At 44.4% G+C, this 12363-nt stretch overlaps 1 protein-coding gene across 2 annotated transcripts in view; it reads left to right on the top strand.

Moving 5' to 3' along the window:
- Positions 1-9780, top strand: part of TBKBP1 (TBK1 binding protein 1) — an 88109-nt gene extending 78329 nt beyond the window's left edge. For both annotated transcript variants that reach the window (XM_060256180.1, XM_060256179.1), the window contains exon 9: positions 8781-9780. In XM_060256180.1, coding sequence (XP_060112163.1) covers positions 8781-8909 — 129 coding nt within the window. In that variant the 3' untranslated portion in view covers positions 8910-9780. The remainder of the gene's footprint in view (positions 1-8780) is intronic.
- Positions 9781-12363: the final 2583 nt, after the last annotated feature.

The following is a 12363-nucleotide window of genomic DNA, read 5'->3' as shown; positions in this document are numbered from 1 at the left end:
CTTGGCTCTCCATACTGAAGTCAGCTGCTAGGGTTGCCAGGTCTGACTCAAGAAATATCTGGGGACTTTGGGGGTGGAGCCAGGAGCAAAGGTGTGACAAGCGTGTTTGAACTTCAAAGGGAGTTTGGGCCATCCCATTTAAAGGGACTGCATGCCTTTTAAATGCCTTCCCTCCATTTGGAAGTAATAAAGGATAGGGTACCTTCTTTTGGGGCTCATAGAATTGGATCCCCTTGGTCTAATATTTTTGAAATTTGGGGGCTGTTTTGAGAGGAGGCACTGGATGCCATGCTGAAACTTTGATACCTCTTCCTCAAAGAAACAGCCCTGCCAGAGCCCCAGATACTCACGGATCAATTCTCCATTATATCCTATGGGAATCAGTCTCCACAGAATATAATGGAGTGTCCAGCGGACTTTCCCTTCCCCTCTCCCCGTCTTTCTGATGACCCTGAGGGGGGGGACCTCCAAACTGGGGATTGGCAACCCTATCAGCTGCTGTTAAGCACTACACCACGCTGGCTCCCTTTTACTCTTGACTGGATCTTGAAGTCATTGGTCCTCTACATAATTAAAGACTGGATCCCACGGAAGCGTTCCATGTGTGTTGATAGGCTTTCTGCAAGCTCTAAAACAGCTCCTTGCTGCGTGCTTGCACTAAGCAGAAGTGCTTCTAACTGTGTTATCTGTATGAGCAAGACCCAGCAGAAGGTATTTCTTCTGGTACAATTGGAAAGCAAACTTAAGAACCATGCAAACTGCCTGTTTGCGCATTTCCAACACTTTGTATGTGCCGTTATCTCATTAAAAAATTATACTGAAGGCACTGTTTGCTGCTGCATACCTGCTTTATGCTATTGCTCATTCAAGCAGAACTGTGCTAATGACATTTTTCTTCCTTCTCACACACCACTGGATCCAACCCAATATCTTGAATGGCTCAGCTGGTTGGTCTGAACATTTCCCCTCTTTCCCCTCACCCCATCAACTCTAGGCTCAAAAGCACATGAGAGTGGCAAGCTCACCACAGAAAACAGTTGCCGCTTTTTACAGATTTAGGTACACCATGCATCTTGCTCTGTCAATTCGTCACCAGGCAGAAATGCGTCACATCCGTTCTGATTGGATCTTCTACCCTTTTGTCTGTATTGTCATTTGTACTTTGAATAATCACCACTCAACACTGCTTGACCTTTTGGCCTCAGTTTGCAAAAAAATCCCATCCTTGGATTTCTTCTTCTTTTTCTCATCTTCAGCAAATTCATGAGGCCACCCCTCTGGAGACTCAACAGGCTTTTGTCAGTATTTGAATGTCACAGACCAAAGACTGAGTGGATTGAGAAGGAATATGGGGGGAACTGTTTCTGAGAGGATGGTGGTGGTGGGGGGGGGCTGTGTTGAACCTCATAAATCTTGTTAGGGTATCGTTTTTTATTATGTATTTCAATTTAAGGATAGATTACAATACATAAAGGCAGTGGTCCCCTGCCTTTTTGAACTCTCAGGCACTTTTGGAATTCTGATGCAAGATGGTGGGTGTAGCCACAAAATGGTTCTTCTGCTTTCCCAGGCTCCTTCCCGCCCCCAGTCAGCTGGCCGCCGGGGGGGACGTCCCGCCCTCACAGCCACCATGTGACTTTCCAGCTCCAGAGGCTTCAGTTTTTTGATGTAGAGACACCAAATTTTCAGTATAGCATCTAGTGCCTCTCCCCAAAATACCCCCCAAGTTTCAAAACGATTGGACCAGGGGGTCCAATTCTATGAGCCCCCAAAGAAGGTGCCCCTATCCTTCAGTATTTCCTATGGAAGGAAGGCATTTAAAAAGGTGCGCTGTCCCTTTAAATGGGATGGCCAGAACTCCCTTGGAGTTCAATTATACTTGTCACATCCTTGCTCCTGGCTCCACCCCCAAAGTCTCCTGGCTCCACCTCCAAAGTCCCCAGATATTTCTTGAATTGGACTTGCCAACCCTACTGTGGGTCCCCACGCCTTTAGGGGCCCCGGGCCAGCTTTCCATCCTGGTCGTTAATGTTCATTCTATGTAATAAAATTGGTTTATTAAAATTGTTGGTTGGTAAAATTAAAAATGTATTAAGAGATAATTTGCGATGGCCCCCCTGAGATTTCGACTCCTTAGGGGCCTACACGGGGTTTAATCCAGCACTGCCTGGAAGTCCCTTCCAATTCTATGATTCTGTGACTTAGTCCGAGTTTGTGAGGTAACTCACCTGTTGTAAGAAAAAAAAAAAACCCTGTATGTTGAAATTCACCCTGTGGTCAGTAAAAAAAAAACCAAGTAGGAAAGTCTTGTGATGATCCTGTAAGATCCCCAGCCTGACAATCTTCCAGGGTATGAAAACTGGGAGCAGAAACAAAGGCCAGCTAGCTTTTTCGCCCACTCTTACCAATTTCCCCTCCTTGCTATATCCCTCATGTGTGATTTTTGTGCATTCAGGTCCTATAACTTCTGGAATTGCTTTTTTGGTTGGTCCAAAACCACATTCTGCACCCCACCCCCCATTAATGGTTGGATGCAACTCCAGGTGTACATACTTTCATATAGCTGAGTATGGAAATGGAGAGAAAAAAATATTTTTGGAAACGATGGTGGTAGCCTCTCTGGACTGAGAGAGCAGCCTAAAACAAGTTTCATACAACTCAGGGGTCAGCAGCCTTTTATAATTAAAGAACCAAAGTAGGTCAACATTCAGAGCTAGAGATCATCAAAGAACCAATATAAGAACGCCAGTTGGCATAACGGAAGCAATTCAGTTCCACGTTGCTAATAATTGATATAATCCATTAAGAACCTATTAAGTTTCTTCTGCCCAAGCACTTGCAGTTGTGAGTCCTTTGTTAGGAAGATGTACACGCAAGAACTTACAAACGATTATGTGTCTGTGTGTGTATGTGTGTATGTATAAGGACTCAGCACAATTGTTTACACAGGAGTGGCCAAACTTGCTTAATGTAAGAGCTACACAGAATAAACGTCAGATATTTGAGAGCCGCAAGACATGAACATTAGATGTTTGAGAGCTGCAAGGAAGGAAGGAAGGAAGGAAAATAGGAGGGAGAGAGGTTGAAAGAAAGCAATTTTAAATGTATTCTCCAAGCCAGCTGACAGGGCAGTGGGGTCACACAATATGTGTGAAAGAGCCACAGGTGGCTCCTGAGCTGTAGTTTGGCCACCCCTGGTTTACACTGTACACTGTCTAATGGCAGGAACCTGTTTTCTTGTATTCTGCAAAGTACCAAGCACATGAGTGGCACTAAAGTTATTTCCTGCTCAGCTTACCTATACAGCTGAAAGCAGGTTACAGTTTAGCCAATTATTATCTGTCAGAATTATTCTGCATCCAATGTACGCTAAAAATGTTGACACTTCCCCTCAGAAATTAGAGGAACCTGAGTAAGAGAAGTATCTCCAATTTGATATTTCTTATTCAGGTTCCACTAGTTCTACAAATCCGTGAAGAAATTGTATATTGAAGGTTTTCAGAGAAATTCAGCAGCAACGTTGAGAAGAAACAACTTTATTTATATAACTTCATTTATATGCCGCTGTTCTCCCTGGTGGGCATCCAAAGCAACTTTCCTCATTCTCATCTCCTCCATTTTATCCTCACCACAACCCTGTGAGGTAGGGCTTTGCCGAGAGTGTGAGACTGGCCCAAGGTCACCCAGCAACTTTCTATGGCAGATGAGGATTTGAATTTTGGTCTCCCAGGTCTTCGTCTGACAGTCCTAACCCCTACAGCAAATAGCTCTCTCCAGTTGGTACTTTTCCTGATGCTACATTTAACGAGTCTCCTTCCAGTGCTTTCTTGAGGACTTTCCAGCTGCTCTTTCAACACTCAAGCAGGCTCTAGTTTTTGTTGGTTTTGGTTTTCAAAATAAAAAGCAGCAGCAGAAGAAGTGAGAAACTTCTGCTTCAAATGAAGGGTGTTTCCACACTAGCTTGTTTTCTGTCTTCCATAGAGACTCTGCATGTCTCTGCTTTTGTTGCTGAGAATCTGTATGATGTCTCCCCAAAACTTTTTTTCCTTCTCTAGGCATCCTTGTTTTTGATGTGATTGGTGACATGGTAGGTAGTTGATAGTGTGTAACTGTACAAACTGTTCTTTCTACCTCAGCATTTCAAAATGGTATCCTTTTGCTGGCTCCACCACTTCATTATTTAAATTATAAACCTGCTTCATTATTTAAATTATAAACCTGAGTGCATATGTTCAAAAGCTCTTACTCCAGTGTGGTATTTATTTTTTGGAAGCCCAGTTGCTTTTTTGTAGGGTTGTCAAGTCCCCTACGGCCTCCAGCTGGGGGACTTTTTTGTGTGTGCGTGTAGTGCACACGGCATGATGACATCACACTGATGATGTCACGCACTGGCTGCTGTAGGAACTTCTGGCCACTGTAGGAACTCTATATAGTTTTCCTGGACGCTTTGACAATTTGGGAGGACAACTCTATGGTACCATAGAGTTGTCCTCTCAAATTACTAAAGCGTCCAGGGAAACCATGGAGTTTTTTCGGAAACTCCTAGAGTGGCCAGCACATGATGTTGCTGGCACAATGATGTCCCTTGCAAGTGATGTCATCATGTCGGCGATGTCAGGAGGGGATCCCCTTGCCGGCCCACTGTGGGCTGGTGGGTTGGGGACCTCCAAAGCGGAAGAACCCTCGCCCTGCCAGGGAACTTGGCAGCCCTACTTTTTCATTTCATTAAGAAGTGGACTGGTAGGGTAGGGAAATCCTATTCCATTGTCAGACCTCCCGTTGTGAGTAAAGCATCCAGTGCAATTATTTGTGCACCGTATGCTTTACTGAATTTTGGCTGTTAACCTGTACTTTTTGCAGTTATCTGTGTAATTCTTCTTTTCATAATACATTGATTCATTGCATTATGTTTTCATTTTTATTTATTTTATTTTTATTTATTTTATCAAATTTATGTCTCGCCCTCCCCTAACAGGCTCAGGGCAGCTAACGACAGTTAAAAACCACGTAGAATACTAAAAACAATATAAAATAAAATCAAGTCCACACATTTTGGGTTACTTCAGCAACCCAATATAGCTGCCCAGGTCTCATTCTTTTAAAATCTCCCAATTCAACAAAAAAAAAAAATTACTGCTATTCCCCCCACCCCAAATTTTAGATGGCAGAACTTAACATTGTAACCATGGTTGGCCCTGTTGTGTGGGGCTTTTTGATCTGGATGAGAGGACAGTCCTTATTATATATGAGGGTGATTCCTACAAGGGCTTTTTTTTTTGTAGCAGGAACTCCTTTGCATACTAGGCCACACCCTCCTGATGTAGCCAATCCTCCAAGAGCTTACAGTAGGCCCTGTAATAAGAGCCTTGTAAGCTCTTGAAGGATTGGCTACATCAGGGGGCATGACCTAATAAGCAAAGGAGTTCTTGCTACAATAAAAGCCTTGATGACTACAGATCCTAAAGCAATAAAAGCAGAGGTCATGGGACTACTTTGGGTTGCCAGGTTCCCCTGGTTGCTGGTGAGGGATGGGGAGGGGTAGGGTTGCCAGTCCAGGTTGAGAAACCCCTGGAGATTTGGGGATGGAGTCTGGGAGGACAAGGAACCTCAGTGGGATACATTGCCAAGCCTCCATTTTCTCCAGGCTTCTGCAGTCTGGAGATGAGCTGTAATTCAGGGGGTCCCTACGTCCCACCTGGAGGTTGGCACTGCCAGACTACCTGCAAAAAGTTTGGATTTTCTGGACATTTGATGGAACAAAAGGGAAAAACAGAATATGGAGAGGGAACTTTTTTCAAAAAGGGACAGGATTAGCCCCCCAATAATGCGCCATCCATTGCTAACTAGGGTTGCCAAGTCCAATTAAAGAAAAATCTGGGGACTTTGGGGGTGGAGCCAGGAGACTTTGGGGGTGGAGCCAGGAGACATTGGGGGTGGAGCCAGGAACAAGGCTGTGACAAGCATCATTGAACTCCAAGGGAGTTCTGGCCATCACATTTAAAGGGACAGCACACCTTTTAAAATTCCTTTCTTCCATAGGAAATAATGAAGTATAGGGGCACCATCTTTTGGGGCTCATAGAATTGGACCCTCTGGTCCAATCGTTTTGAAACTTGGGGGGTAATTTGGGGAGAGGCACTAGATGTTATACTAAAAATTTGGTGCCTCTACCTCAAAAAATAGCCCCCCCCAGAGCCCCCAATACCAACGGATGAATTCCCTATTATTCCCTATGGGAATCGTTCTCCATAGATAGATAGATAGATAGATAGATGAATTTATTGTCATTGTTCTCAACAAAAAGAGAGCAACGAAATGAGGTGCTCTTCCACAAACATACCAACACATCAAACACACATATTCATAAACCATTTAAATACATCTGAAACCATTAAACCATTTAAACCATTAAAACCATTTAAATACATCTAAAACGGATAAACATTCATAAAACCATTAAAACCATTTAAACCATTAAATAAACATTCATAAAACCATTAAACATTCATAAAACCATTAAAACCATTTAAACAATTAAATACATCTAAAACAGATAATCCTTCATAACCCTGCATTTAACCTAACCACAGCACTTGGATAGAAACTGTCCTTAAATCTGTTTGTCCTAGCCTTCAACACTCTATATCGTCTACCTGACGGTAAGATCTCAAAAAGCAAATGGCCCAGATGTGTATGGTCCCTTAGGATCATTTGTATCTTCCTTTTACATGCCATATTATACAGATCCACCAATGAGGGGAGAGAACATCCACAAATCTTTTGTGCTCTTCTCGTCACTCTTTGGAGCACCCTTCTCTCTGCCCAGTAGACATTTCCCTCCCCCCCCACGCTTTCTAAAAGGGGGGAGGGCCTCCAAACCAGGGAATCCCCTGCCCCCTCCCTCACACACACACACACACACACTTACCAGATCTTCTTCCGGAGAACTCTTGCTGTGAAAGTGAAAGCAAAAGAAAGGGCAGGGCTGTTCTCCCAAGCCCTTCCTGCTCCCTGCCCAGCCTTAAAGCGGCAGACATTTTACAAACGGCTCAGGAGCTCTATAATGAAGCCTACAGGTATGTTCTCCCCCCCCCTCCACCCCCCACCCCCCGCTTCTCACTTCTTGAAGACCGGGAGATGAGGCTGCAAACCCAGGGGACTCCCGCCAGAGCGGGAGGGTTGGGAAGCCTATTGCTAACTAACAGTGGGGATGAAACTGATTGTGGGGATGAATATTACAGGAGGAATAATGTTGCCTTAATATTGTATTGAGAATTACCAAACACAAAGTCAATTGCAAATGGATTGTAGGAGACTGCTGCATGAGGAATACTGAAAGGCCTTACTCGAATGGAAGCATCCCAAGGTCCGCTGGAGAAACGACAGTTATTGTTGTTGTTTACATTGATTGTTCTCCTTTCTCATTGGGACACAAGGTGAATTACAAACAATGTTCCCTCTAAGCTGCAGAGTCTTGTGAGCAAAAATTCTACTTTGTGAGCTGCTGGCATTAAAGTTGTGAGCTGCTGCATAAATTACTGTGCTCTGGGGTCATCCTTCCTGAGCTAAGACAAAAATCTGTGAGCAGGAGGCTAAAAATCTGTGAGGTAGCTCATGCTAACGCAGCATAGAGGGAACACTGATTTCAAATATAAGATCTTCTGTCAATGAGAAGGCAGATTGCAAAAAAAAAAAAACATCAGTCAATCAATAGGCAGTTTATAAGATACGATTGCAACATTTAACAGCAAAGATTCCTGATTTACAAAAAATGCAATTTCGTTCTTGCTTCTGTTGTCTGCTGCAAGTAAATGATGCTTTGGCTCTCCTTGTATGGGGGTGGGGCCTCAAAAGCACCATTCCTCACCCTGTGTATCCCCTCTGGGAGTTTCCCAAAGTCTTTTGTGTGCTTTCCCTGTTATTGTGCCCCCCTTTCTCTGACAGATGTGTGTTAATTTTGGAGCCGAAAGAAGTTTCACCTCCACTCAGGTTTTGCGTGTTTGTGTTTGCGTGTGTGTGTGTGAGGGAGGGAGGGGAGGTGTTACGCTGTTCCATAGAGGTAGCGGGCTGGAGGTAGAGAGCCAGTTTGGTGTAGTGGTTAAGTGTGTGGACTCTTATCTGGGAGAACCAGGTTTGATGCCGCACTCATCCATTTGCAGCTGGTGGAATGGCCTTGAGTCAGCCATAGCTCTCGTAGGAGTTGTCCTTGAAAGGGCCGCTTCTGGGAGAGCTCTCTCAGCCCCACCTACCTCACAGTGTGTCCGTTGTGGGGAAAGAAGATAAAGGAGATTGTAAGCCACTCTGAGACTCTGATTCAGAGAGAAGGGTTGAAGTCAATGTTCCCTCTAAGCTGCAGTCTTGTGAGCAAAAATTCTACTTTGTGAGCTACTGGCATGAAAGTTGTGAGCTACAGCATAAATTATTGTGCTGCGGTGCCATTTTTCCTGAGCCAAGACAAAAACGTGTGAGCCGGAGACTAAAAAATCTGAGCTAGCTCATGCTAAGTCAGAGGGAACACTGGTTGGAGTATAAATCTACGGTCTTCTTCTTCTTCTAGTGTCTGTCAGAAGATCTTCTGAAGGACTTGCTTCTTAAGGAGTATAAATCTACGGTCTTCTTCTTCTTCTAGTGTCTGTCAGAAGATCTCCTGAAGGACTTTCTTCTTAAGAATGCTTGTGTATTTAATCTAATGAACAAATTATATTTGTAAGCTTTAATTTAAAAAAAAAAACAGACAATCTTTTCTCATCTGTGTTCTTTCTCCATCCTGTATCCCTTAGTTGCTGATGGAGACAGTGGACTCTGACATCCGGAGCTGCCCTCTCTGCCAGGTGGCCTTCCCCATTGGTTACCCGGACGATGCTTTGATAAAACACATTGATTCCCACCTGGAGAACAGCAAGATCTGAGGCCTGCACCGTCATCCCTTCTTTTTCTGGCTTCCTTAACAAGACCTGTCCACCTCAACCCACCCCACCTTTCTTGGATGCTGCATGAAAAGTGATGGAGCGACAGGGGCTCTCTCTCAAATACCTCCAAGTCTCCAGTAGACCGAGCCGCGAAGAGTTTTTGCCTCTCCCTCGTCCCTTTCTCTTTGCCTTGGTTTTATCAAAGTGGGTTTCTTCTCCTTCCTGCTCTGTACAAGCAGGATCTGCAATATGTCTCCAGTGCTTGAACCAGCTATGGTGGCAGTGGGGTTGGAAAGGCGAAATAGGATACCTGGACCAGACATAGTAGGCTCACAATCATGCCCCGGTCTGGATGTTTAGAACTGAGACAGCCTTTTTGGAGGCTTTCTTGTCTATATGGTTCAGTTTTGATGTCTCGGGGAGATCTCAGGGTAGGATGAGTGAGAAATCACCTGCGGTTGTGTGTATTGTTGTGGCATGTGGGGTGGGGTTGGAAAGAACAGGTGGACGGGCAAATTCCAACCTACTAAAGGGTACAGCCCCACCACTCAGGTGAAAGAAATCGAAAGGTTTCGTTTTTGTGCCCATCTCAATGCAGGAATGTCCAAGTGGGTCAAATCTTTCCTGCCTTTTCAAGCTATTAAGAAGGGCGTTCAGGCCCAAACCGTGTTGTTTATTGGACATGGAAACCCTTGGCCTCCAACTTGCTGGTTCGAGCGTCTTTGTCTTGGTCTTTTACATTAAAAGCCCACTTCTTCTTTTAATGATGCTGCTGAGAATTTAGAGCCAACTTCCAGAAGTGTAGCATGGATGTTCTTATGTTATTGCACTGGACATTATAACACACAAAAGCTTTTTCTTTTCTTTTCTTTTTTTTGCCACTGAAGGAGCCTTGCTCCTTCGTGCCAGTTTCTTACATGGTACACTGGAGGAGCAGTCCAGCACCGACTTGGGTGGAGCTCCAGGAAGCGTCCACCTGCCCCCCCACTCCCACGTGACTGTCCGTGTTCTCTTTTGGCAACTGTTTTTCCACTTCCCTCATAAGGAACCTCTCACCTTGCTTTAGGTAGTTTGTTCCCGTATAACCAGAATTGTACTCACCACATTTCTGCAACATTAATCTTCTGCAGTGACAGCATGTTAACACTGTTTTTTGACAACAGCCTAAATGTAAACACCTTTCCTGTATTGGACATCCGCTGTTTACCTTTTGATCTCTCTCTCTCTCTCACTTTCTCTTTCTGGCCTTACCAAACGCATCTTTTGCTGTTCTGATCTAAAATAATGGGCATGTTCTGGCTGGCCTCTCTCTGGGCCCATGGTGCCTCCACATTGTGAGAACCGACTCCTTCAAATGGCTGCAGTCCGACAGGGCTGTGCTGTTTTTCTCCTCTTGAGGCCACTGTCTTCCCTAGCACCAGGTTCTTGATTAGCAAATGTAAATGTTTAGATATATAGCCTGCCTTATCCCAAGGGCTCCTGGTGCCCAAGTAGACTTGGGGCCTTCTGCCTCATGGTCTAATTCACAAGGGTACTAGAAGGAGGACAGAAATTAAATGTAGACTTTAAATGAACAGGTGTTTGATTTCTCGCTCCTGTACTCTGACTCCCTTTTTCCTACACAACATCAATGGTCTGTCCCTATTCATTTTTGGGGGGAAGAGTTGAAACTATAACTACGACATCACATTCTCCTCATCTATACTGTGTCCTGTCAGGGTTGCAAACTGCCATGTGTCTCCACTTCTATCTCATTTCCTTTCTCCTCTTTGCATGTGTTGAATGTATTCATTCTTAAGTCTGAGACTAATGTACGTTGAAGGTAGAACTATATGCAACAGCAAACTTCGTCCCTCCCCCTCAACTCTTCGAACGCAAATTGCCAACAGACCACTGTAAAATGAGCAGGGAATCTCAAATAGAGAAACAACAGGAGGGAGATAGATTCTGAATCTTTCCTCCACCCATTGCTCCTTCCCACCATGTTCTCCAAAGCCTCCTTTTTTGTAGCTGGGGCTACACGGGGGGGGGGGGGGATTTGGTGGGAGGGCAAAGGTTCTGACACCCTCCTGCCCTCCATTTCCCCCTCACTTCAGTTGTCTCCTATGTTACAGCTGTGGCCCACTCATTCCCTCCATCCATCGACATTTGAAACTGGCCAAATACTAAAGGAGGGCTGTGGGTTTTTTATATATGTTAGGTTGACATCTTGCCAGGTTTAAATCTCCATGCAGTTTGAAAGCCCAGAAAGCATTTCTCTTTGCTGAACTTGTTTTCTGTTTGCCTGGAGGTTTTTGGGGTTTTTTTTAATGTAAAGAAACTTTCAAAGCTGGATTCTGCTACCTGAAGTAGAACAATCCATTTTACTAACTTTATGGCTCAGCCACCTTTTTCTCATATATGTATGGAACAGACCTTTGTGAGGTTACACACATCCAGGAGATAAACAGAATGGATTTGGGGGAGTGGATGTTTTGGGTTTGAAAGTCCCATATCCTTCACTGCTATAGCCATACCCTCCTCCCTCAGAACAGAGTTTGAGTTCAGTAGTACCTTTAAGACAAACAAAGTTTAATTCTGGGTATAAGCTTTTGTGCGCATGTATACTTCATCTGATGAAGTGTGTGTGCACACAAAAGCTTATACCCAGAATTAAGCTTTGTTTGTCTTACTGGACTCATAACTTTATTCTACTGCTTCAGACCAACACGGCTACCTGCCGCTTACCTCAGGTCAGTTATGGGGCCTTCTCAGGCCAAATTGCCCGAGAGCCCTCAAAAAGTCAGAGCCAACCCTGACCGATGAAAGAAAGAGGATAGAAAGTTTATATAGACTAGCATTCATGACTGACTGATGGACTGTTTAGGAGGTTATTCATCCATTTCACAACCTTTCTCTTCATACCTCATCCCGAATTCATTGTCTAGTGCAAATGTTCTCAGCTCGGCAAGGCAAGATAGTTATGTTGCAAGCGGAGTCAGCCATACATCTCCATTCCTGCTCAGAATCTGACGAAACAGATGAATCCTATTCCACATTCATCTAGCAAGTTAGCTCTAAAGGGAACTTGCGGAGGGGATGTGTCGCTATTGTGTATCTCCTGTTCATGGCAATGCAGATGTGCAGGAGAAATTTCCAGTGGATTGTGTGCCCCATTGCTCTGATCTGCCTGTCTCCCCCTCTGCTTCCCTTAATGCCCACCATCATCTGCCGCCTGAGGTGGTTACTTCATTTTGCCTCATGATGGGGCTGCTTTGCGCACTCGCATGTATTTTATAACCAATGACTGTTACACCCCCTCACGACTGCCGCAGAGAAACCATTTTAAATGTCTCTTGAGTGAGATGTCACTACACAGTGGATTGTTTGTGTCAAGTGGTTGACCACAAAGATTGTGCAAATTGTAGCACTCCTACAAATGGCCCTAACTGAAAGTATGTAGAAACTCTCCCAA

This window comes from Heteronotia binoei, chromosome 15 (genome assembly GCF_032191835.1).
Source record: "Heteronotia binoei isolate CCM8104 ecotype False Entrance Well chromosome 15, APGP_CSIRO_Hbin_v1, whole genome shotgun sequence".
Classification (NCBI taxonomy): Eukaryota; Metazoa; Chordata; class Lepidosauria; order Squamata; family Gekkonidae; genus Heteronotia; species Heteronotia binoei.
This window is presented reverse-complemented; position numbering and strand designations above follow the sequence as displayed.